General features: G+C 35.6%; 1 protein-coding gene across 1 annotated transcript; it reads right to left on the bottom strand.

Moving 5' to 3' along the window:
- Positions 1 to 6: 6 nt before the first annotated feature.
- On the bottom strand, positions 7 to 27996 carry FZD6 (frizzled class receptor 6). The gene is made up of 6 exons (XM_008578047.1): positions 27660 to 27996; positions 13868 to 14064; positions 7250 to 8267; positions 4521 to 4669; positions 2755 to 3180; positions 7 to 1524 (listed from the first exon to the last, which is right to left on the bottom strand). Exons 1-6 carry the CDS (start codon positions 27828 to 27830, stop codon positions 1356 to 1358), a joined length of 2130 nt encoding a protein of 709 aa, XP_008576269.1. The 5' UTR covers positions 27831 to 27996; the 3' UTR covers positions 7 to 1355.

Raw genomic sequence — 27996 nt, 5'->3', positions numbered from 1 at the left:
ACAATCTCTTATACAAAGAACATTTTATTAATGAAAAGATTACATAAAACAAAGTCTTTGTACACAAAGTTATCTGTTTAAAAAAGTGGAAAAGTTAGTATTTACACCCTTTTTCATACAGTACATGATAATTTTCTTTTTATGCTGTAACAGAACGCTAAATAGAGAGAAAGCCAAAAGCATCAGAAAACCTTACTCAAGCAATAATACTTAACGGAAAACAAAATTAAGAAAATTCCTTAATATTTAAAGTATGTTGTAAAAAATACATTTTGTTTATTAGGACTACATTTTTTTCCATTTGATTGGCACTAATATTGCTAACACACTTTTGAATGTTCAACGAAATCCTACTTTGCTACAGAAATGAATTCTATGTAATATCTGAGAAAGATATTACACAATATAAACTGTTTTTTGTATTTTAAATGTTAAAAAACAAAAAAATAGAAGCAATTATAAATGGTAATAATACAATCTTGGGTGGTCATAAAACATAAAAAAAAGGAAATCAATTGCACTTTGCTTAACTGATAAAAAGACTAACATTTCAACTACTAATCCTTCAGGACATTTTATTTTAAAAATGCAGAAGGAACAGTGAGCAGCATTATTCAATCAACATTGGATACTCTTCCAGTAAGCACCTCATTTCACTTGCATAACAGATCTGTGAAATTCCTAAAACAATGAGACTTTATAAAATTCACACATTTTAGATGGTAAGGTAGAAGTAAGTGGTTTTTTAAAGTTGAATTCCCATAATAAACCTTTTGGTGTATCAATGTATCAACTACTTTTATACTATAAAAGAATACTATTTTCCACTTTTCTTAGAAATTCAGTGTGAAAGCTACAAAAGTAGTGCTAAAATAAAAGAATAATATAATAAAAACATTTGAGTAGATTTTCCAAGATTTCCAAAAAAATTCAAATATATATAAGCTTATTTTCAAATGTATATATAAAAAGATGCAAGGATAAGTTTTAAATACTTCAGCAAAGAAAAATCTTGATTTTATATCAAAAAAGTGAAATAGCATAGTACATCTTAAAATGCTTTTAATGAGAGCAGAATCTTCATAAATAAAGAAGATTCCTCTCTCTCCTCCCACACAATTTTAAAAATATTATTAACCCACACGGTTCTGTTTTTCAGGTATATTGTTGTCATTAATCTTTGAGTGAAATGAATAGTATTATTCTTGAAATCTATTTTCTCCAGTATTAACAGTAGACAATGCAGCCTTAAGTGCAAAAAAAGAACATAACAGTGATTCTTACAAGACAGTGCATTGGTTGTTCACCTCCAGTGTAACATGAATTCACTTCTGAGTAACAGGATAAAATGTTTTTCAAGTATATGAATGACTGCCAGCGCCCTGTTCTTTTCTAACTCCTGAAACTGAGTGAACAAGCAGAGATGTGGAACCTTTGAGGCTGCTTGGCTCTGAAGAACTGGGGACCTGCAAATTGTTGTTCTGCACTGGGCCAGTTTCAGTAATATCACTCTTTGGACTTATCCTAGATTTAAAAAAAAAAACACGTTGATATGTATACATACACAAACACAAATATGATGCCAGATGTCCTTATAACTGCTACCCATTTTTCATGAGTTTTACCTCCCAAGTGTCCACCTTTATCAGAGGATAATTAAATAAAATCTCTAGGTATATGTTAACACTTCAAAATACAAATAAAATTTTTTTCAAATACAATTTTCACTAACTTCAGAAACTTCATCAAGCACTACCCCATGCATGGGCTGAGCATGGTGTTTTGTAGGGAATACAATTAATTCCTGTCCTCAGTTTAGCAAATATTTTATTGATTTCTCCCCATGGATCAGACACTGTATAAGATGTTGGGAACACAAGTAAGACCTCAGCTCTGCCTTTGAGCACTTTACAAATCTAGTGGAGAATAAAAGCATGTATCTAATTACAATCCAGGTATATGAAAGCTGGTCATGGGAACACAAAGAAGGTGCATTTCACCCAGTTTGAGAAGGCTAGGTAAGATAACCTTGAGACCTGAAAGTAGTTAGCTGTCTGCATTCTGGCTAATTTGATGTTTACCTGTGTTTTGGTCACCTAAGACCATTTGGGAAAATTCATTAAAGATAATGTCAATATCCTTTCATGTTCAGAAAATAAAAACATTTTATAATCATCTTTGTATAAAATGACACCTTTTAGACAGTACCCATAATGTAGTATTAATTAAAACTTAGCCGGAATAGTAAACATTTACCTAAATGTACAAGCAACTCTTAACAGTTGTCATAGAAATGAATTTTACTTTCCTACTTGAACAACATATAATAAGGCTCTTCTCAAAGCTAAGAATTAAATAGCAAATTTATAGGCTGAACCCAAACTTCCTTGGATTAAGAGTATAGACACATCATATAAAATGTTTTCTTTCCAGGGCCGGCCTGGTGGCGCACTGCTATAGTGCGCCACTTGGGAAGCGCGGTGGCGCTCCCGCCGAGGGTTCGGATCCCACATACAGACCGGTTCCCGCTCACTGGCTGAGCGAGGTGCGGGAGCAACACCGAGGGCTGCGATCCCGTTGCCGGTCCCGGTCCGGTATGGGGGCAACACTGAGGGTTGCGATCCGTCGCCAGACACGGAAAAAGACAAAAAGGAAAAAAAAAATGTTTTCTTTCCAGATGTTATGCTTTAATAAAAAACGTAGACTGCAGTATTTAAATTAGTGATGATTCTAGATAACAAAATTAAATCTCACCTTCCTTCGCTCTGCACACTTTCAGATACGCCGCTCTCGTTCACACCTCCTGCCTGGCCTTTCCTGTCAGCCTGTTCCCCAGAGAGTTTGGAGGTGGACGCTGTGGGGGAGGCAGGTTCACCACAGTCCTGTTCTCTTAATCTGGGGGTGCTTGCTCCGTCTGTTCTCACCTCTCTCACTGATGTTTCTGGCGAGGTTTGGACTTCTGTCAGAGTTTCTTGTCCTAAGTAATCATGGTTAGTGATTGCTACTGCAGAAGTGCCATGATTTGCTGTGGCTCCTGTGCTGGTTCCCATGGATTTGGAAATGACCTTCAGCTTATGTGAACTTGGTTTGTAGTGCTTCTTTTTGTGTTTAACTTTAGAATTGTGCTTTAAGAAAAACTCGCATGACTCCTGCAGTACTCTTCGACTTTCACTGATTGGACTGTAAGAAAATCGAAGAGGAGGATTTACTCAATAAATTTTAAGTGTTACAATTGAAGCCATAAAGGATATCTTGTATCTTTTGCCAAAAATCCCCAATCATTAAAGTTAGAAATTCTATATGATTTATATTACTTCTAAAATCTGGGATTATAAATGCTATTATATAAGTAGATTTCCATAAAATGAAATCTTTTGTACATAGTATCTTTTGCCAAAAATCCCCAATCATTAAAGTTAGAAATTCTATATGATTTATATTACTTCCAAAATCTGGGATTATAAATGCTATTATATAAGTAGATTTCCATAAAATGAAATCTTTTGTACATAGACTTAGTTGCTTTTGTCAGTATAAACAGTAAACTGGTAAGAAATTAAACAGGCAAACCAAAGGATGAGCACAAGGAAACTCAAACCAGCATAAAGAGACTATCTGTATTTGTATCCTATATACATATGTCAAATATAAAAGTAAATCAGAAGAAAAAGGATACAGAATATAATTAATGATCTTTGTTTATATTTATTTTCTAACATTAAAGTTAGCAAGCTACATTCAAGTTAGTGGGTATACAAATGGGATAGATATGCAATAAGAGTGCAAAATTATAAAGTCCAGTTAAATGCAATTGTTCAGACTTCAAAAAGTTGTTTGTGAAAAGTTCTATGGTTCTGAAATTTGTACCACAAAGAGTTCATTAATAAAACCAGTGGGGAACAATTTTTAAAACTCTATAGTACATTGTATGCAATGTACATTAATAACTAAAACTATTTACTCATAAATGTAAATCTATATTTTTACAGAGTATTCCATAAGTTTGAATTTTTACCATTTTTGATAAGGCAAATAAGTAAAATTTTAGGTCAGAACTGTGTGTGATAAAACTTAAAGGTAGTAAATAGTGATCATAGCACATCACTTATATTTGAATCATACTTTACAGATTTCCTTACATATATTTGATCCCATTTAATCTCTTATCATTGGTAAAAAAAAAAAAAAGGATAAAACTATTTAAAACGCTGCACATAAAATAATGAATTAAATGATAGCAGTAATATTGGATATACTATAAATCATGAAAAGAAAATGCACATTTTACAAATATTAGATTCATATTTCAAATAGAATAGTATATGTCAGAGACTATTATAACAAATGCCAAAATAAAGCATATCTCTTCCACGAAAAAGATTTCCAAACTTCAGTCAGCTCATCAAATTTAAATAATAGTTGATATAATGAAACTCTAGTGCAATGACGATCTGAATAATTCCTTGGTATTTTGATCTATTTATTTTAAAATAATGTCCAATAATTCAATAGGTTCTTACTCTCTTGTGCGATTTCGTTTAAAAAATCCAGCCCATTCTGTGCATGTCTTTTTGCTTCCAACCCAGAAGACAGCAGAGATGCCAACAATTAATGTCATCAGGTATTTTATCATAAATAAAGCCAATTCTGGTCGAGCTTTGGTTTTTGCCTACAAAAAAACAGTGAATAATAAAATTTTTGGTGATATATTTAAAGTGAAAAGTCTATATTGTTGATCTAAAATCTTAACAAAAATCATAAATCTTCATCTTTTGTTATAAAATGTTTGAAATAACAATACAAATACAATACAATAAACACTACTTTAATTGCAATAAGTTTTCTACCTATGTTCTGAACAAAGAACCTTTATCCGTGTTTTAAAATATATCTCTAGAAAAGGAAAATTACCAAAATATATTTAAGGAACACTCTCCTAAATCTTGGCATGATTTCCTGGCATTTTTTCCCATATAGGTACAACACCCTCTTATGCTTGCTAAAATATTTGCCTCTAAGAATTTACAAATTTTCCTTCACTATAATGTACCATAAAAAATACATTCAAGTGCATTCTAACAACGTATTGTTTACAGTCTTTACACTCTGTTAATATTTATAAAAATTTGGTAGGGTAGTATAAAATAAATATCAGTAAAATGTGAAAATGTAGAAATTTCATAAAAATTAAAATCATACTTTTCTTTCAAGCACAGACTTTCAAATACTATTTTTAAATGTTGCAAAAGTATCAAAATATTATACTTGCTTTTTACACTTATTAATATTTCTTGGAGACCATTCCATATCAGTACAAATACAGCTTTTCATTTTCTTAAAGGCTATCCCTTTGTGTATGAACCATAACTTATTTAACTACCCCTATCAGTGGATATTTAAGTTACTTCCAACCTATAGCCATTTGCAAATAATGATGCAGTGACTATCTCTCTATTATGTAATTACTCACAGTTGTGAGCAGATATGTCTCTAAATTCCTAGAAGGGCAGGACCAAAGATGTGTATTTTAAATACAATAAATATTGTCAAACTGCTTTCCACAGAAGGTTGAACTAATTGAAACTCTTAATAGCAAAGTCTGAGAATACGTATTTTGCCACAGTTTCACCAACACAATGGTTATAAAACCGTTAGATGTTCACCATATCATAAACAGGAAAATAATTTTAGTTTACATTTCTCTTACTTTAACATTTTTTTTTACATGTTTAAGAATAGTTTTTTGATTTTTATTTTCTATGAACCCTCATTTTTATATCAGTTTGTTGATTTTTTTTCTTACTGGTCTGTAGAAACTCTTTATAAATAAAAGAAATTGGCCCTTCAACTATGATGTGATATGCAAATAAATTTCCCAGCTGGTCTTTTGACTTTGATTATGGGGGTTTTTTTTTGTTGCCATGCAGAATCTTAAAAAATTATTATTTTTTACTTAGTTAAATATAGCAATCTTTTCTTTCATAGTTTCTGAATTTTATATCATACGTAAGTCCTTTTCTACTTGAAGATTATAATCTTGTTTTCTAATATTTTATAGTTTCTTACACGAAACATAATTTTTAAAAACCATAGATCTTAAACTTTTTGTCAGTATGTAATAGTTGTTTTCTTCCCCCTAGTTTGCTAAAAAGACTGAGGATTCTAGGGGACATTTAATATAGCAGGATCACTCTAAGAGACAGTTCTCTTATTAAGTATACAGTAAAAACAGACTAAGGATAATAGACTATGGACAGCATGTAAGGCAAGTAAAACTGCTATCCCCACACATCAGTATAAAAAGGAGGTTGCACTATGTCATAAAGCAATAATATTCTAGAATATAAATTATGTAAGATAATACAGCCCACACATTGCTTGATTTGATACACTGATGACAGTGCTCATGTTCAATATAGTTAGTATCATATATAAATATTCAAAAATAATGTATAAAGTCTATTAAAAACAAAAAAAAATTTTTAGACCTCAACTAAAATGTTTTAAGAAATATTATATTTTCAGAAATTTACACTTTTAAATCTTAAAAACACCACCCTTATACTAATTATAAATAAGCATCAGAAATACATGAAACATATTTTGTTTCAATTGTGTTTTTTCAGTTAAGAAAAGACAGAATGGGTTAGGCAAAATCAAATTCCGTTTTTATAAGTATATACTATTCAAAAAGTTATAAAATAATATAATCAAATTAAATATACCCAAATAAGCTTTTCCCTACTAACTGAAGAATTAAAAACAATCCCCAATTCAGCAGAAGTTACTTCTCTTTTTCTCCCTATGACAAGGCCTGTTCTTCTGACTCTGTTCTTCACTACTATTAATCTGACTTTGCAACCCAATTTAATTTATAAAAGAGCAGTTAAAGGAGGCACTTTACTATTATAACTGAAGCTAAAGTTTGAAGAAAGAACTCTTCTTCTCTTTTTCTCCCTATGACAAGGCCTGTTCTTCTGACTCTGTTCTTCACTACTATTAATCCGACTTTGCAACCCAATTTAATTTATAAAAGAGCAGTTAAAGGAGGCACTTTACTATTATAACTGAAGCTAAAGTTTGAAGAAAGAACTCTTCGGACACTTACAGTTTCAATTGATTCCCTATGTCTGTTAAATTTTCTCACCTGAAATCTGATTTTGTGTCAATGACTAATAAAAATACATTTCCAGGGAACATTTTCTACATTAAAAGTATATAGTGACATAATTAAAATGATAGCCTTTACCTGATAAGGACATGGGATATGGTACTGATGACAATGATCAGAGACCCAAGTTATCTCCCAAGTAATCCTGTTGACTTGCTCATAGACGTAACATCCAAGAAGTGTCACCAATGGCACAAGATATAGGCCACTGAAGACTCCAATTCGAATCATGAATTTCTTTAGTTTCTCTTGGTTCCGGCCATCATGTTGTATAACTTGTCGAACATGATTTAAGGAAATAATGCCAGCTAAAAGAAGAGATAGCCCAACAAACACACAAAGGCACAGTGGCAAGAGCACAAAGTAGCGAGAAGCATCCAGGTCATAAAGGCCAACAAAGCAAACTCCGCTAATATTGTCTCCTTCAACTTTGTTCATGGCAAGAAGCATAACAGTCAGAAAACCTGGAATTCCCCATGCGACAGCATGAAACCACACTGCTTTTTGTTCAATGGCCTCACAACTCCATTTTCTTCCTGCAGCTAAGAACCAAGTAATGGTAAGAATCACCCACCACACAGTGCCGGCCATTGTGAAAAAATACAAAAACATAAACAAAATGGTGCAAGCCTTATTTTGAGAGCCTAGAACAACTGTGTCACCAAGTTCTAGCTTCTCATCTGCTTTATTGCAGGCTGTGCGATTACCTAGCAAAAATCCGATAAAGTACATAAGGGATACAATGCTATAACAGACAGAGTAATATATAATTGGTCTCTCTGGGTATCTGAATCTTTTAACATCAATTAAAAAAGTAAGAAATGTGAACAGAGTTGCACAAAGACAAAATATTGAAACTATTCCAATAAAACTTTTTGCAAACTCTAGCTCATCACTTTTAAAATACATGTTGGGGCATGGAGGTGCACACTGTTCAATTCCCAGAAACTTATAGCCTTGTCCCCCAGAAGTCTTAAGATGCCTTGGACACCAAAATCCAATATCTCTTTGGACTTGTTCTGTTTTCTTCTGAGGACCAACAAACTCAGTGTGTGGATCAAAAGTTACAGGAACAGTCTCATCACAGTATTGTAATCTGTAAAGATTATAAAAATCAAATTTATGAAGTCAACATTTTTATTGATTTACTATTTTCAGGCTATGCTTTCTAACTGTAAATTATTACCTTATGCATTCATAATTGATGAGAAGACATAAAAAAATAAATTACAGATTAGAGCTGGGTACAAAGCATTAAAGTTGACTAAAAACTTGTGGTTATTAATGAGACCCTAAAACACTAATAAATATAAAATACAACGCAGGTGAACATAAAAATTCACTTGGAAAACAATTAGTCAGTTGAACATTTTTAATATTTTCTGCTTTTAAGACTATATATTTAAGAAATAATTCATCTTAATTGGTAGTCTCCAGACAAAAAAAGTGCTGGATTATCTGTTTATTGAATATGAAATTCATTCTCATTTTCTAATGCCCACAAGCAAAGTAAATAAAACATACGACTAAGGTGATGACAACTGAAATGACTGAATTGAGATCCTTCCCTGGATCGATAGGGTAGAGTTCAAGTACTTAAAGAAGGGCAAGAAGAACGCCACGAGGTAGGCTGAGGACCAGCTCACCGCACGTCACCACTTTGCTCACGTTTGCCTGGTTGCTTCCCTTGTTTACGGACAGACCTGAGTGATACACATGGATATTTCTGTCTTGGGCAGAACTTTATCACTGGATTGAGTTTGTACACACCAATATTATTTTGGAGGATCTATATGGTTTAAAAAAATGGTGGGGGGTTTTAACAAGGAAGCATTTTAAATACACTTTAGATAAGAAGAGAGAATAATAAAATATACGCCCATAAAATGAACACTCATGTACCTACCAGCTTTATTAAAAGATAATATTGTATCAGTTTTGCTTTATGTCTTTTAAAATGAAGCTATATAACATTACAGATACAGTTATTACCCCCTTCTGGTTCTTATTCCCTTTTCTGTCTCTCCTCAGAAGTATTCATTACCACAAATTCAGTTTTTGTTCTCCTCAAGAGTTTAAAAATATTTCTACTACATTATTTACTAACTATAAACTTAGATAGTATTGTTTCACAGGTTTCTAACTTTATATAGACATCATGCTGTATACATCATGATGCAATTTCCTTTTTTAAACTCAACACTATATATTTTAGATTTATGCATGTTGACAGATATGAATCAACAGCATTCATTTTATCAACTGTGTGGTAGTATTCCAGTAGGTAAGTACATCACAATTTACTAATTGTTCTTCTATGATAGATTTTTAGACTTTTTACTGTTAAAAAAATTAGGAATAATGCTACTATCAATATTCTTGTGCATAACTCTTTGTGTTCGAGCTTCTATAGAAGGGGATTTCCTAGAATGTAGGGCATGAGCATCTGCAACTTTAGTATATATTACTCAATTGTTCTTGAAAATTATTATGCATCTATCAGAAGTGTGTGAGTTCCACAAAGGGTCTATGGTTTCTTCAGTCTAGAGATAAACCCAAAAAGCTAGCCAGCTCCCTTCCCCAATTTCTTATACGAGGTCTCACTATATCAGTAGAATATTTAAAATTACAAGCTCCCAGAGTCTAGAGAATAGAAAATAAAAGTAATCATGGAGACTAATGTGCAAAATGTCAGTGAATTGGTAACAAGCTTCATTCATGAGTTAATCGTGCTTAAAATCCTATTTTCTGGGCCGGCCCAGTGGCGCACTGGAGAGTGCACCGCTTGGGAGCGCAGCAGTGCTCCCGCCGAGGGTTCGGATCCCATGTGGAGACCGGTTCCTGCTCACTGGCTGAGCGAGGTGTGGGCACGACACTGAGGGTTGCGATCCGTTGCCGGTCACGAAAAAAGAGACAAAAAAAAAAAGACAAAAAGGAAAAAAAAAAATCCTATTTTCTCAATATGAACTCTAATTGTAAATGATCAAGCCAAAACTTATTCACTATCACAGAAAAGCCCAGATTAAATATTTCTTTTGAGAGAAAATAAGTGTATGCCTGAGATTTTTATATCCAATAAAGATAATTTGCCCTGCCAAAATATTACAATAACTCTGGTCTAAAGGTATATGTAACAAGTATAGTATTTTGACCTTACCATAGCAGAATATTTCATGTTATAAAAATATCTGTTAATTAAGCACTTTTGCATTATTTTCCTTTTAAAATGAACTTATTTAAAAATCTGTCATAGTATAGTAGGTGAGGGATGGAAATGCCTGCTGATAAATCATGTCAGGACAGTATATTTTCACGAAAGCAATACCTTTGAGTGGAAAAAGTTTGACTATCATGAAAAAGACAGGAAAATGAGTGAAAGAAAAACAGTATAACAGAAAATGATTAGACTCCACAGCCAAGTATATTTTCACGAAAGCAATACCTTTGAGTGGAAAAAGTTTGACTATCATGAAAAAGACACGAAAATGAGTGAAAGAAAAACAGTATAACAGAAAATGATTAGACTCCACAGCCGCTCAGGGGGTATGGTGGGTGTGCAGTGCTGTGGGAAAAGTGTGTGGAAAGAGAAGGGAAGAGGCACCAGGTCACAAAGGGAGGGACTCATCCTCTAGCAAGCTGTCAGGGAGCAGCTGCAGCCGGAGCTGAAAAGAAGTCCAGTGTGCCACAAAACTCCTCACATATAGAAGCATGCCTGTGCTGCGACAAGCTGAGAAACCCACAGGCCTCAAAGAATTACTACACCTTTTTACCTTCCTTCCAAGACAAAGGCAGTGGAATGGCAAAGGCATTCTCCTAAGTGACCAACGGCCTAATGTATGCCATAAGCACACAGTTCCACCATTTCTCAAATAGTAAAGCTGTCTATGTTTTTACCACAAAGCTAACTATGTTAAACCTTTCATTATGCTAGAAACTTTTCAATGAGCCAGAGTTAGGGTTTTAATCAGAAGTTCCCTTCTTTCTTTGTATTTTCAAAATAAATAAGATGCCACAAAAGCCTTCATTTATGGAAATGAAGAAAATAAAATTTCTCTGGTTAGAACACATCAGAATTGTTCTTATATGAAATTGACCCAGTTAACATTTTATAAAGGGATGTTTATGAATTTGCTTTATATTAGTGGGATAGAATTTAACAGAGGGCTTAAATAATTTTTAAAAATGAATTCTAGTCCCCAATTCAATGTATCAAACATTCTCAAACATGAAATAAATTTGATTTGGTTTAATTATGAGAGAAAAAGTGTCAGTGTCTCAAAAAAATCAGACTACAAAAATGAAAACTCCAAAAGAGTTGGTAATCATAGTATAAATGCCAGTGTAAATTTTTGTAACTTATAACCCTCCTGCTTTGAAACTGAGTAGGCAAGCCCGTAAAGAAAGAGCCAATATTTTCTCCACAAGCCTTATCATCTTCTAATATAAATATAACTTTTACATTTCATCTTCTCCCTCCCTCCACTAAAATGTAACATCTACTATGGCAGGAATTTTTGCCTGCCATACCTAGTGCCTCAGACAGTCCTGACATATAGTAAGAGTACAACGAATATTTGTTGAATGAATCAGCAGTTTTCTCTCCTCTCTTTTTCCTGTCATCATTCTTGGTGACTTGACCATCCATGTGGACAATCCATGGATCCTATGGCTTCTTAGCTCCTCAGCCTCCTCATCTCCAATAACTATCCTTAACCCATTTTGGCCCCCTGCAATCATGGTCATACAAGGTACCCTGCTACAACCTGTAAGTGCACACTATCTCCAAAACTCAACTCAAGCATCCTGCCCTTGGTCTGCAAGCTCCTATCCTTGTGGCTCATTAATCCAAAAATTCCCACTGACTATGCCTTTTTTAAAAAAGTCTCATTGGGGATCCCCTCTAATCTGTCTCCATACATCCGTCCTTTCCTTTCTTCACTTCATCATCCATTTAGACTTTCACAGGCTATCGTTTCAGTAATACCCCTTTACTGTACTTCATTCTTTTACTACTGCTCCTTTATCTTTGCACTGAATCCATGTGACAAAACCTCAACCACAGATGAACCAAACTATCTGCTTTATTTGTACTTAGTCCCAGGCATCCCAGCACTGCTAGAGAAGATGTCAACATGTCAGATCCACCACAAACTCAGGATCATCTGATTTATCTAAAATGTTATGAAGCCTCACCAGTCTACTCACTTCCCACTCTTTATTACTCCCACTTCTCTCAAACTCATGCCCTTCCTCCCCAGACTCTCAAAAGAGAATCTTACTACTTCACAATGGAAATGGAAACCATCAGATAGGAATCTGTGCAACAACTCTTACCAAAAATCTAAACCTACCTATATCCCTAGCAATCCTATCCTCTTTCCTGATAACACAATGGAGGCTCCTCCCATCCACGGTCAACATTTTACTTGTGCTTGGGATCCTACTTCCTCAGAAAACTTATTATCTCTTCTAGCCTATGTATGCTGGCCTCTTCCTTGTTCCTAGCAGTTCTTAAAGTAGTCAGTTCTTTTCCATTAAAATAGACTCTTCTTGACCTTCCCCTTCTGGTGACCACACTGCTCTTCCTCTCTTTCACAGCCAGTTTCCTGAGAACTGTCCATGTGTCCTGCTGTGCTTTCCACTCACTCCTTCACCCACTGCAGTCTGCCCTTTGCCCCAACCACTCTAGTGAAACAGTACGAGGTCATGTTCTTTTTGACTGGCAGCACTTGGCACTTCCTCTGCCTTGAATACCTTCTTCCCTTCTGGACACACATCTCCCATTGTCCTTATTATTAGTTCAGTTGTAACTATAATGACATCTTGCCAAAAGGAATGACAGTGGAAAAGGCACAGTACTTCTGGTCCACAGCATTTAAAAAGGTGTGAGTTCTCTACCTTCTCTCTCCCCCATCTACATGGCTGTCAGAGTTGCAATATGGTAGCAGCCTGGATTCCTAAGATGAACTGCCGAGGAGAGCTGCCCACAACTCAGCAGGCTGTGACACAAGTGCCGTGCTCCACACAGAAGCTGGCAGGAGCATGATCCCCATTCCTACCTCAAAACACCTGAAGACCTTCTCATTTTTTATTAGCATAAACACATGCCAGATGGGTCCTGAATGGTCTGACTGCTGTTTCTCCCTCCTTCCTTACCTTGCACCACATTCTTTCTTATCCTCATCACTCCAGCAGCCCTGGCTTTTTATAGTTCTCTGAATATGCCAAGCTCCCTCCCATCACAGGGTCACTGCACAAGCTACTCTTAACAGCCCCAAATGCTCTTCCCTCACATCACTGCCTAGTTACCTCTGTCTTACCCTTTATACAATAGCTCAACAGTCATTTCCTTCCCTTTCCCCCAGTTCAGAACAAAGGTACTACTACACGTTCTCATAAAACTATGCACCTCTCCTTTGTTGTATCTACCACAGTCATAATTTTGCATTTCCTGGCATAAATACTTGATTACTATCTTTCCCTCCACCTCACTGTAAGCTACCTGACAGCAAGAACCAAGTCTGTTTTTTGCTCACCATTATGTCTGTAACACTTACCACCATAGTGCCTGGTATATAATAAATATGCAATAAATTTTTGTTGAATTAAATAATGAAATTCTGTCACTAACATTTTTGAGCATTAACACCAATATCAAAATACCATTAGTAGCTTTCGGTGGAAAACATAATTTACCTGTCACATTCAAGTTCCTCAGGCCATCGGATCCCAAAAGTGTCAATTAATTTTTTGCAATCAGAATATACTTTCTCACAAAATTTACGACAAGGTGGAACTACATGAATTTGCTCTGTGCAGGTTGGTACAAAAGCTTTGCAAAGAAAAGTTTCAACATTTGGTGAACATTCCAGATTTGCAAGAGGAAGAAAATGCTGTTGAGAAAAACAAAAAGATTAGGTTAGAAAACATTTTAATAACAAATTAATGAAATTGATTAATTTACTGTTTAAAGTATATACCTTTTGACTTACACTTCGAAAGAATTTAAATTTCCCTCTCAATACAATCAAATTTTAAGGAGATAACTTCATTTAGTCTGTTAGACCTATGCACCTTTCTTACACAATGAAATACTATTATTTTATTCAATTATACATTTTTCAAGAAGGCATGGATTACTCCAGTGAAACCACTTGTCAGAGTCACGGATAAACTCTGCAAATCCCATGGTAACTTCTGAGTGTTTGTGCTACTCAACTCTTGACGACAGTGACACAGTGGATCCTATCTTCCTCCTGAGGCACTTTTTTCACTTGTCTTCTAGGGTAACTAATTCTCCTGGATTTCCACCTATCTCACAGGCTGTTCCTTTTCTGATCCTCTTCCATTTCCCAATTCTATATGATGAATGCTCCGGAGCTCAGTCCCCCGACTTCTTCTCTATCTACACTCACTCCTCAGAGGAAACACATCTGGACCCCACCTCTCCTGTGAACCCTACACTTGAATAAGTATGTGCTGCCTGGACAACTCCATTTGGCTGTAAACAGGCACCTCAAATCTAACATATCCAAAGCACAGCTCAATCCCACTGCATCTCTATCCCCCAAACAGTCTTTCCCATCTCAGTAAATGATGTCACCATTCACCAAGTTGATCCTATCATTCTCTGTTCCCTTTCTCTGGTTTGGATTTCTTTTGAGACCTTATCCGTGTCTGACATTTCATATATTACTAGTTTACTTCTTAATTTCTGCCTTCACCACTGGAATGTAAATTCCATGAAGAAAGGGTCTTTGTTTATTTTGTTCACTGCTATATCTCCAGTGCCTTAGAATGCTGTTTGCTACAGAGTGATTTTTAGAATAAATATTTACTGAATAAATGGATGACTCTCCAGAACAATGAATGAACAATGACAAGGCTTGTCAATAAGAAATCTCAGAACATCAAGATAAAGAGAAGATCACAAATGTTTCCAGAGGGAAAAAACGTAATATATGCAAATCAATTAAATTCTGAATATCTGATAATATCAGATGCTAGAAGACAATGAGGAAATGACTCTCAAATTCTGAAGGAAAATTACTTTCAACCTAGAATTCCACACCTGGCCAAACATTTAGGTAAGGGTAAAATAATGATGTTTTTGACCCTATAAGGAATAAAAAATTTTAACTGTCAAGTATCCCCTTTTAGGAAGCAACTGAAAGATGTAGTATTCCCAAAATAAATGAAGGAATATATGAATAAACTAGGAAAAAAAATGATATGGAACTCAGGAATTAGTTGATCCAACACTGGACAATGTTAAGAGAAATTGAATCTTCAGCATGACAGCTACAAATAAAATTCAGAAGCAATCAGAGCATATTTGATAGGAGAACAAAAGGCTGAAGGAGAAAGGTCTCCAGAGGGTGGGAATGGGGGATTGGAATTGACAGATTATATTATATTTGAGCATCTGGTAAAATTACTGGTAGGTGTCTGACAAGTCTGTTAGGTCAGAGAAAAAAAGTTAGCCATAGGTACATAAAAAACAAAGCAAATGGGGAAAAATGCAATTACTGCATTAACTGGGGGGGAAGATACTAAAAAAAAAATGTAATCGGAGTATATTATTTCATTCAGCAGTGTACAGTATTTAGTATTCCTAGTAATGCTAGCACTGACTATTGACTTCACCAAAAATTGTATTAAGAGGTTAGGAGGAGAAGTAAAAGTGGTAGAATAAGAGAAATCAAATGATCGACTACCATAATAGGAAAGAATAAACAGACACTGCTTGAGGTCCTAAACTGATGAATCAACAAATTACAGAGTCAGCACATTAGTTAGAATATGGCCTACATACCAGAAAACACCTAACAGACTTCCAAGTGGCTGCCTCTAAGAAGCAGGACTGGGATGGGGGTGGACAAGGGTGGGCAAGGACTGTTGTTTTCCTGTTAAAATCCTTTTAGAGTTGAAGGGTTTTTTCCCCCAGCTTTATTCAGGTATAATTGACATATGATAAACTGAATGTGTATAAAGTGTACAACTTGATACACTTTGAAACCACTTCTACAATCAAGGTAATAACTATATCCATCACCACCAAAAGTTTCCTGTTGCCTGTTTGTAATCCCTCCCTCCCTCCATCCCCTACCCCATCCCCTCAGTCACTTCTCACTTCTTGCAACCACGGATCTGCTTCTGTCACTACAGAGTGGTATTTTCTATAATTTTATGTAAGTGGAATCATACAGTATTTTTGTTGTTGTTGTCTGGCTTCTTTCATCAGTATCATTATTTTTAGATTCATCATGTTGTTCCATATATCAGTTGTTCATTCCTTTTCATTGCTGAGTAGTATTCCACTGTATGACTATACCATAATTTGTTTATTCATTCCCCTGCTGATGGACAGTCTGAAGTGCCATGGGACATTTGAGTATGGATATCTACTAGTAGGCAGTTAAGTAAACAGAGCTATGCAAGTGAGAGACTTTAGGTTAAGGATATAGGTTTGACAGTCATCAGTATAAATATGGTAACTGAAAAAACGGATTGAAGCTACCTGAAGAGAATGTGTAGAGTAAGAGTACACGAAAATTCTTATTTTGGGGAATGCACTGAACCTACATATTTTCATGTCCTTCCTCTCTAAATGCTATTGAAATGAGAGAAAAGGTTTAAAGATAAAAAACAAAATCCACATCTGCATTAAAAAACAGGGAACGGTCTCATCAACGAACTATAAACTTGGAGAAATTTCTAGAAAATAAAAAGGAAAGAGGACTTTTACTTCTTGCAGTATAGCCAACTAAATATCTCCTCCCACAAAACATTCATACTCTTGGATAACAGCAACAATATACTTTAAAATGTGTTGCTGAGCACTGTATACACCTTAAAAAAAAACCTTAAAATATATAAAGCAAAGCAACAAAACTACAAGGAGAAATGAACAATTCCATGATCATAATGAGAATTTCAGTATAACTTTCTTAGTAAATGAAAAGTCAAGCAGACAACAAAATTAGTCAGTAAATATGAGGTTTGATGAGCACTACAATGAACAAGTCTGACTTAAAGGGCACATACAGAACCCACACCCAGCAATTAAGGGACAAGAGTTTTGGAGGATGTTGAACCAGTGGAAAGTTCATCCCGTCCTGATGAGGCAAAATGACTGAACAAAGACAGGGCTGCCAGAGTTGGTATACTATATCTATCTTACTTAAACGATGCCATGAGACCTGACCCTTTGCCACCTACCAGGAATTTGTTGGAGAGCAAAACAACACAGTACTTTTCTCAACTTCCTCTATGCTGAGGGGGAGAATGCCCAGACTTTGTGAGTATCCTCCTCTGGGAATGAGGTGGAAGAAGGGGAGGCATGGACTACTGACAGCATTTACTTCTTTGTTTACTGTCCCCTAAAAGCCTAGTTCCTAAATTTTTTGAGTGTCTGGTAATCAGATCCTTTGGTGGAAAGAATTAAAACACACTGTATTTAGTTCTTCTAACTCAGAAGTCATTTTGCAATAGCTTTGATAAACTGAGGGTCAGCACTTAAGAACTAATCATCCAGTTCAGGGCAAGCAAAATGAAAGTCACACATGTACTTTTACTATACTAAAATAATTTCCTTACAGGGCAAACATGGCAAGTCACTTCCCTTGTTTAATTCTTCTAGTGTGCCAGTGTTGCTTAATCCAGTAATGCTGATGTTCACGTACTATGTAAAGGATAAACTGGATGTTGAAAATGCAATACCTTCAGAGGCCAGGCTGGTAAATTCAAAGGGTATTAGACAATAGGGAGTAGTGGGGTAGCAGCTGCTACTCAACTGCAGTACACTGCTACTTGGGAAATGTGGGCAGAGAACTGTCAGATATATCAATTTCTCACAAGAAAACAGAATCTGGATTTTTATTTGAAATCACCCAAAGTTTAGATTTTGGCACTTTAATTTACACATTTAATACCCTGTGTAGGACATGTCTTCAGGTCAAATCCAATATGGGCCACCAACTTCCAAATTCTGCTGCAGACTAACAAACTTAAAGAGTTTTATACTTGGAAGGGACCTAAAAGGACGTTAGTCAATTATTTTCTCTGTGTGTGTGTGTGTATTTTCTTTAAATAAAAGGTTACAGAGAAGCCCCGTACATTTAAATAAATAAAGGCGTAGCTACCGCAGCTGAAAAGGAAGCCCTCCCCACTGAGATACCTCTCACTGCTCCCTTTCACTACTAGTGACCTCAAAGCACCTCCAGAGATCATAGTTTGAACGCCACTGTGTCCTTATCCCTGACCGAAAGCTCCTTTTGCCAATACTATAGCTACTGATGATAGACCAGAACTTTGATTTATTTAGCACTTACCATAAGCTCTACCATTTACCTTTACAACAACCCTGTGATATGCATGTTCCTATCTCTGCTTTGCAGGTAACTGAGACTCTGAGAGGTTAAGCAATTTGTATAATCACAAAAGTAGTAAGCAGCAGAACTAGGATATGAACCTGGGTCCATATGACTCCAGAGCATGTCCCCTGTAACTTTTACACAATGCTGTCACTCAATTCTTCCTGGAAATTACCCTTTCCCAAAGCACCAACACAGGCAAAAATGCCAGCAAGGATGAAGGGAAGAAAAGATATCAAAAGAGGATTGGGAACTTTCTACATGAAAGAAACTTTCCAGTTCGAAAAAATAAATGTTCACAGGACTCATATTAAAGACTCTAAAACCTCAAGCTATCTTTATCACATTCCAGATGATACATGTTACCTCTTGAATTAGGTAATTTTGGAACAAATAATTTTAGAATAGTAGCACTTTAAATAATGGGTAGTTAGAGCACTGCCTTAGTAATACCAAGATCAAGGATCCCTATGCTGGCCAGCTGCCAAAACAAACAAACAAACAAACAAACAAATAAATAAATAAATAATGGGTAGTCAGCTTATTACTGAACTCACTATACCAATCAGTTGAAAACGTAAATGAGATGAGCATATTTCGCCAATCTTTTGAAGTAAAAATCTTGACAGGAATCTTTTATGCTCTTCTACAAAATGTCCTGGGTAGTACTCTCAGAGACCAAACCTTGAGATGGAAGAACTATTAACCTGACTCACTGTGATATTTCTTAAGTCCTTAATTTTATACTCTAAATTCTACCATATTATTAAACTAGTATTTAGCACACTAAGTGCTATGTAAAACCACAGATTGAGCAAATACTCAAACTTCCTGGTCCCTTCATTCTGTTCTCTTTCTTCCCCCTTAGTGACACATCTTTCTCAATTCTCTTAGTAACCTAGCACCTTCATGATCACACTTATTAATTTCTCCTTTTCAAATTTCATTTTCAAAGAAACTCATCCAATAACTAATCACAACATGAAGTATCAGTAATGCTTTTGAGATTTTACCATTTAATAACAACTAAAATAGTCCTGTTAATGACAGTTTTAATGCTCAGAGAAATAAAAGGTAGGCTCCTTTAAGAAAATGGTCAGTCTCTGACAGAAATTCCTAGAAACAGTAGTTACTATTAACACTGGCAGAGATAAGAAAAAAGTGAGCAATTGAGAAGAAAATTCACCTCTATTCTGAAAAACAGCCTGAGCCACACAGTAAGATAAATGGATACTGAGAACCAAAATATATGGAGGGTTTTATAAAATCCTTTGCTGGATATAATACCGGCATTTTAATTTTAACCAAATTCTAGCTACTATTTAATTCTAATAGTTTAATTGTAACTATTTAATTTAACTACCTGTGCCACCTTTGACAAATAATTTTCTGTCTTTGAGTCTGAGAGCATTCATCAGTAAAATGAGAGCAATGAACTACTGAATGATCTCTAAGGACATTTATGGCCCAAAAGTTTATGAAGAGGGTCACAAAGACTTGAGTTGCGGAGCTGGAGATAAGTTCTGAAACAACTGTAGGTACTACAGTGAAACTTTCTCCTTGGTTGTCAACTCTGTCTTGCACTCAGAAGTGAACATTCACTGTGTTCATCTGCCCAGCAGTCCATCGCTGGGAATCCCAAAATAGATGGGACCCTCAGAGGCTAAGCAGGAATGCAGGGACTCAGGCTGGCGGCAAAAACACTGTATCCAAGCCTGGCCATCTGGATGCTCCAGGTATTGTGATTCTTGGGGAGAGGGTTGTGCAAAAGAACAGATACAGTCAGGTTATTGGGGGCAGCTGCCCTGGGGTCAATTATCCTATAGTACCAAACTAAGTGTCCAGTGACAATGGTTCAGGAAGTGTCCAATGACACTGGCACTGGTAACATACTGATCCTGTGGCATGATCTTAACTATGTCCTGGTTCCCTTTGCTCCTCCCTATATTCTGAACCTGGTTCTCCAGACTCCACACTGATTCTTTCCAATATCGATTTTCTGCTTAAATTAATGAGTTGGTTTCTGTTCTTTGCAACCAAGAAGACAAAATAGTAGAGAAATTACACAAAGAATAGGTTGCAAGTGATCTCAGCAAAATGGGAGGAGTTCTAGAACTAGTTTTCTGGCCTAACTGGGCCAAAAGCAGTGAATATTCTGTTAGTATTTCAAGATGGAAATCTGGCCACCCAAGGCATATAGCAGAAAAACACTGAATTGAGTTATCCTTGTAATCACTTAGATTCTAAGTACATCTTAGAAGGATATTCCCAGTGAAGGCAAGGCTATGGGGGATCAAATGAGTGGCTGCTGTCAAAGAACCAGAAAATAGTATGAGGAGCATGAGTTATTCAAAGAATGTGGTGTGAGGTGAGGACTTCTAATGGCACTGCTTGGCTTATGAAGAGAATACAAACTGGCATCCCTGAATTCTTGACTCAAGATGTGGAGTGAAACATAGGACTAAAAGGACTTAAGGCTTAAGAAGACGAAAACCAAATGGACAGTTTGATCCTGCAGGTTGCCAAATTATATCAGTTTAACTTGCTTCCCTTTCATGTAAGAGATCTGGTGATATTGTAATTAGTAAGCAGTGCACCCAGAGATGTGAAGTGGGGATACATGACAAAGTTCGGTGTATTCACACAGTGCTCTGAATCTGCAGCCCTCAAGGCAGACCCTCCTAATCCAAAAGATTTACTTTGTAAGAAGAAAATAAATGGCCTTATGCCCCATCCCCACCACTCTTCAATGTTTCAACTTATAACCAGAGTTCCACTCCAGCATGCCCTGGAAGGGTCAAGTCACAATCAAATCTAGAAAAAGAGCTTATAAATTAGTTGTAAGACACTGTTATATTGGCTTCTGAGGGTGCTAGATTAAGGAGGAAAGAACACAATTTTAGATGGGGCTAAGATGTACAGACATGTGTATTTCTCAGAGAGCCATATTTAGCAATAGCACAATCACAATATTGGTTTTCTGGATAAACATTTTATGGTAGGAGGGACCAAACAAAAACCATTAGAGATCTCCCTCCTTACCATGATAGAAAATCAAAAGCAATATTACAGACCAAGGAAACTTTCAGGGATTGGTGATAACCATCAAAAACATTCAGGGGTAGTCATTCCTACCACCTGTCCATTTTAATTATCCAGTACAACTGGATATGTTCTTAATAGATTGTCTTAAGCAACTCTAATCAAATGGTTAAGATACTTTTCCAGATGTGTACTGTAGAAAAACAGTACAGCCCTGACACCTTGTGCGCAGCTCTATATCTGGCTGATGCTTTTTACTCCAAAAGCAATTTGCTTTCACCAAGCAGGGGACAGCAGCACATCTTCACCAACTGGCTTTAGAGCAGCGGTTCTCAAAGAGTGGTCCCTGAATCAGCAACATCAGTGTCCCCTAGGAGCTTGATAGAAATGCAAATTTTCCATCCCATCCCAGACCTATTGATTCAGGAACTGTGGGGCTGGGGCCTGTGATCTGTGTTTTAACAAGCCCTCAGATGATTCTGATGCACATCAAACTTTGAGAACCACTGCCTTAGAGCAACATCAGCTCGTCAGCTCTGTGCTTCAATTTCACCTTCAGAGACCGTGACCATATCACTATTTCATGGGGCATGACATTTGTCCATCATATTGAGGACATAAAGCTGATGAGGCCACAGACTTGTACCCTACATGCGATGGTTAGACACAAATACAAATAAGTAGATTAACCCTTCGTAAGTAAAAGGACCTTTCACTTTGATTTTGTTATAAGTTCCTGTTAGAGACTGAATATAACAATGGAATATCTAGAGATCATCAACCCAAGCTCTCTCTCATGACCTGGGTGTTTTTGCCTACTCGTAACATCAGGTATACCCAACAGCACTCCACCTTCAAGAGGCCTGAGCAAATCTTAAAGACATGGGAAAGTAGCATGAGCATATTTCTCACATCATCAGAATGCCTACTTCTACCGTACTATCACCCTCTCCTTAAAACACACCCATGGTTTCATGGACAGTTTCCTCTGACCGAATGGCTTATGAGGAAACTATTATAGCCTGTTTTACACAAGCTATCTATTATACAAAATGAAAACTGACTTGGAACACTTTTCAGTATCTATTTCATTTTATATAATTAATATCTAACTTTCAGATTAACTGCAGCTATTTTCAGATAGTCTTCCTGAAAAACAAAAAGGTTAATCACAACAAACATTTTCTTTCCTTGTATATGGGGGTGAAAGGGTCAAGAATAAGGAGATAAGGTGACAGCAGAAAAATGAAAACGTTTAAAAGCCACTGCACAATAGAAATGATTTTTCCTAAAGGTATGTTTAACTAGTTTTTCTCCATCCTTTTAATTGAATAGAGACATTTTAATAATACATGTTAACAGGTGGAAAGGAAAGGGTTTTGTTTGGCTCACTTCCCTTTAGATTGTTTAAAAGTGGAACAACCACATGTTGTTCCAAACACAATACATGACTTTGCTTTTGCCTAGACCTCAATGAAGGCAATTCAAAAAGAAAAATACAACATTCCTGTTTCCATTTTCCCTAGCAGTCTCAGCTCTTTCTGGATGAAATCAGTTTCTCAAGGGACGTCACCTTCACAATTTGGGAAACAATGCTCTAGATACGAAACAAAATGAACACAATGGAAAACCAGCAGCCATTTGTTTTTCCACATGGGAGAGTTAGACTGTACAACATTGTTTTCATTACAAAACCAAGTTACTATTCAGAACTGTAGATTAACTCTTTGTAATACAAATAACTTCAGGTTCAGATAATAAAATAAAGAAAAAACCGAAGTCCCTTATTTCAAGCACTCTCTGAAACAAAACTAAAGAACCAAGATAATCCAGTCAGATACTATAGGTTTGTGATTAAATTAGACTTAAAAAAAATTTATGTGGAAAGTAAATAACATATAACTCAGTCAACATATTAATAAGCATGCATGGTGATGTTTATTACTTGCTATACTGTCCTTCAAACACTTTCAAGTACTTTAAACGAAGGCTCAGCAAACTACAGCCCATGGGCCAAATATGGCCCACTGCCTGTTTTTGCAAACAAAGTTTTGTTGAAACACAGCCACACTCCTCTGGTTACAAATTGTCCGTGACTGCTTTTGTGCTACAATTGCAGAGTTTAATAGCTGCGCCAGAGACTGTATGATTTTTAAAGTAAAAAATATTTACTATTTGGCCCTTTACAGAAAAAGTTTGCAATCTCTGCTCTAAACCATTAGGTTCAGAACTTAAACATTCTTAAGAAATACCTGGACAGCTTGTTAAAATAGTTCCCTGGGATCTATCTCTTCAGAGATCATGATTCAGCAAGTTGAGGTGGGGTCCATGAACTTGCATTTCCAACAAGCTTATAAGCTGCTGGTTGATGAATTAAACTTTGAGAACTACTGCTCTAAACCATCTCATATAACCACAGATTAACAATGACCATAAATGTCCAAATTCTGTAAAATAGGCTAGCTGTCACAAAATGAAAACTGAGGCATAAAAGAGGAGATAGATCTCTTGATTTATACAGAATTCTTGGTGGCTAAGAAAGTACAACTGGTTGCCATAATCATCAGACAATTCTTCAGCCCCTCATCCTAACACTAATTCACTGTGAATACTGGAAATTCAACAGGGACCAGCAGGAGCCCAGTATTTTCTTTGGAGAAGCTATAAAACACATTTTATAAACAAAAACAAAAACAAAAGCCAAGACATATGCAGCCATAATCTAGTACTTGACTAGACTATAAACTTACATACTAAAGTACAATGTTTGAAAAAAATCTAACACATAGTTTATAATCCAATGGTCCAATCCAAACATGAATTCTTTCACTTCATATAAATAGAAATGATTAAAAATCAAATTATTTAAAAAAATTCTTAAAAACAGGTGTAGAGCTAATATGGGAAAGAAAATAGAGGATGACAACTGATATATTTTATTGGAGCTGGGTTCAGGCAGAACCCAAGAGGCTAATATGTAAACCACCCAAAAATATTAGAATGTTTTTCACTTGGACATTGTAGAAGATAGAGGTGGAAGGTAAAGATTTGGAAGGTAAAAACTCTCTTTGCTGATTTATTAGGACAGGAAATACCACCTTTTTCTTTATTCAAGTTTAATTGAGCATTTACTATGCTCATAGGCACTGTATGTACTAGGCATTAGGGATAGAGATGAATAAACACCATCCCTACCTTCACCAAGCTCACAGTCTAGTAAGAGAGACATGTAAATAACTGCAATACAACATGATAGTAATAAGAACACTTGTATATATTAAGTACTATAATAGTATAGAGAGTAAGCTGATTAAATATACTTGGGAGAAAGGTGAAAGGAGGCTTCACTAAAAGCAGTTACTACTTTAACTGAGACCTGAAGGAACTGAGCAGGTGAACAAGAGTAGGTAGAGGGCCCACGAGAGGATACAACATGTGCAGAGGTATGGAGGTGAGAGAGAGTAATATGGATTTGAGTTCTACAAATAGGTCAGTTGGCTGAAGCAGAGTGTGCAATGTGGAAAGGGACAAGCTTGGCTGCTGGACGGGAAGGCACGGTTCCACAGGAAGAGTCCTGGATGCCAATCTAGAACCAGGTCTTTATTTCTCCAGCTTTAGGGAAATTTGCATTTTAATAAAATCACTTTGGCACCACTAGAGGGGAGAGTCTGAAGGCTAACGGTTTTATTTTGAATCTAACAAGACTTTGTGATCAAGGCACTGATGAGAGGGAGAAAGAGAGGTAGAGCTGAAAAGAGGTTAAAAAGAAAAATCAACTAGTTTAATTTTTACTTAAATGAAGTTTGCAAAGAAGTAGCAAAGACTGAAATTTATACTCTGCATTCTGAATACTAGGAAATATTATCTTCTTTATCCAATAGGATCAAGGGTATTAAAAAAAACTGTTAAAGATGACATTACAGTCCATGTGGACAGAGAAGACTGTGTCAGATCATCGTGCTCAAACGCTGGACATATCATAAGTTCTCTTGGCTTCAGTCTCTTCACCTGTATTATGAAGGGTTCAGGGGTTCTTAACCTGACCCATAAATAGAAATATACTTCGATATAATTGGTTTCCTGTATAATCCTACCCATTTTACTTATTTAAGTTTTCAAACATTCTCTTATTCTGAGAAGCGGTTAATGGCACAAAAGAGGTTAAGAAGCCCTGCATGATCTTTAGGGTCATCTACAACTCTCAATTTATAGGATTTGGGACATTAAATACAGGAACTAAAAGAGAATGCTTTGGCTAAAGAAAATAAGAATGGGGCAGTAAGAAAAGCACAATACTATAGATCAAAAAATTTATATATAGGGCTTAATAGTCTGACCCAGATTCATATTATTTTGCTTTTCCATTTCCCCTTCTGTCCCTTTCTCCTTTTTTAGACTTAGGTTAAAAGACTTAGCTTTCTTCTTTTGTATCCTTAAGTCTACCTAAGTATGATTTATAGAAATATAACTTCATTAGTAAAGGCTATGAGAAAGTCTAGTATATAGGGAAGATTATATAATGAAGAGATTGGTAATATTAGCTATCAAATAAAGGAGATAAGAACAAAAAGCTTTATTGATAATATTCAGACACAAAAGTATCTGGGAAAGAAGCTAAGTAAATAATAAAAGTCAGAAACAATTGGTTTTTAAAAAGACATGTGTGAAACAAAAACTAGTTGTTACCATCTTACAATTAGAGGCATTTAATAGCAGGGATGCCTCTCCCCTATCTACATAATAGTACTCTATGACAAGAAACTCTAGTCTAAGCGATATGAATTTTTAAGATCACTGTCAGTATTTAAACTGAAAATGTATGTAGCTTCTTACAGGAAGGAAACCAAATGTTTTTAAAAAAATTAAGAACACAATACATGAGTTATAAAACATATTATCAAAGAAAATATGAATGAATGATGTAATTATTGCTTGATGGTATTCCCACTATATACTTTATTTTAATCAAACCATCAAAATAGTTCTGATTAATCAATGAAAGTCTCACTAAATCATTTGTTCAATGTTCAAAAGGACATCTTGCCCTGGTTTGAAAAACCATTGAAAGGTTACAATAATATCCTTTTAAATTACATATTCTTAGTATCTAAAAGCTTTCCTACTGTAGCCATGAGTCTACAATGAAGTAGTCAAACAATTATTCAATTGAACAACAATAGAAGACTTTCAAAGATGCCAAGTCAAATCTAGTCAGTTTTAAACACAGTTTCTATATAAAATTTGTAGGAGTTTTATCTCTTAGCAGCAATCTGAGGAAAAAAGCCTTTACTATCCTCAGTCTTTCTGAAGAAAAACTACAAAAACAATGCATTTGTCTTCTTTCCTTCATGGTACTTATCAACCTAACAAATCTGTATGTGAGGGCAGGTTCCTGTCTCTACAGGTAGCTCTTTCTTCCCACACCTCCCTAGCAATTTGCATATCTCTAAACCAGAGGCAGGGTTAACTGAGGCACCTAAGGCAACCTTTAGTGTGACTCTACTCCTCCCCTGACATGTGGTTTCTTTTAACAAGTCTCATACAAAGAATATTTAAGTGTTAAGCTTAAAAAGCAAAATCACTTTTTAGTAAAAGATTGTCTGCAGTCCCAAAATATTCCGATAATTTATGTGTTTCAGAAAAACTGTGTCAAGTGAACATTATAACTACTTATAAAAACATGTAGGTTTCTTCATTTTTAGTCCAGGCAATACAGGTTACATGTCCAGTGAATTAGAAAAAAAATTGGAATTTGAATTTCCAGAGGAACTAGCATAGTCAATTCAAGAAAGCAAAATATTTGCCAGGTGCGAGATATTTAGAAATCATTTGTAACCATACTTCATTATAAAACAAACTCTATTTTAAGCAAACCCACTAAACAGAACCCTAAATGTACACAAAACACAGGTCAGTAGGGACATTTAATTTTCAAAAGGATTTTTCAAAATATGACTTGCACACAACTTGAAGCAATACCTTGCTATGTTTAAAAATAAAACTCACATTTATGGTTTATTCTAAAACAGAGCATAAACTATTTTTCTAAAAAGGTATGAAGCTCTACTCACCTCAATTTCCAAAGCAGCAATATCCTGGTCATAATGACCCATCAGATTAGGGAAAAATGTCATGTTGTAGGCCATTTTCATACATCTGGGAACAGTAATTGGTTCGCAGGTGAAGAGACTGTGCCCTCTTATGAGGGGTAGAAAAATACACGGCAAGAAAAATGTAAACATTTCTGTTTTCTTCAAATTCCTGATTTTACCGCATGGCTTGGGTTAATCGCTCTTTTCATCTGCAGAAGACTCCAATCCAAAGATAAAATGTTCACATTCCTCACTTCATTATTTTACCATTTCAAAGGAAGCTGTTTTCCTGAAAATGAGTTCTGGGTCAATTACT

The sequence above is a fragment of the Galeopterus variegatus genome, unplaced genomic scaffold (genome assembly GCF_000696425.1).
Source record: "Galeopterus variegatus unplaced genomic scaffold, G_variegatus-3.0.2 Scaffold1624, whole genome shotgun sequence".
NCBI lineage: Eukaryota > Metazoa > Chordata > Mammalia > Dermoptera > Cynocephalidae > Galeopterus > Galeopterus variegatus.
Note: the sequence above shows the minus strand (reverse complement) of the source record. Positions and strands in the feature narration are given on the sequence as shown.

Bases quoted from the DNA above. Each gene is read 5' to 3' on its own strand.
- FZD6 (XM_008578047.1), bottom strand. From the start codon at position 27,830: ATGTTTACATTTTTCTTGCCGTGTATTTTTCTACCCCTCATAAGAGGG. The intron at 8,268-13,867 runs GTAAATTATGTT...TAATCTTTACAG, and splicing joins GAGGAACTTGAATGTGACAG to ATTACAATACTGTGATGAGA. The intron at 4,670-7,249 runs GTAAAGGCTATC...GTTTTTTTGTAG, and splicing joins ATATCCCATGTCCTTATCAG to GCAAAAACCAAAGCTCGACC.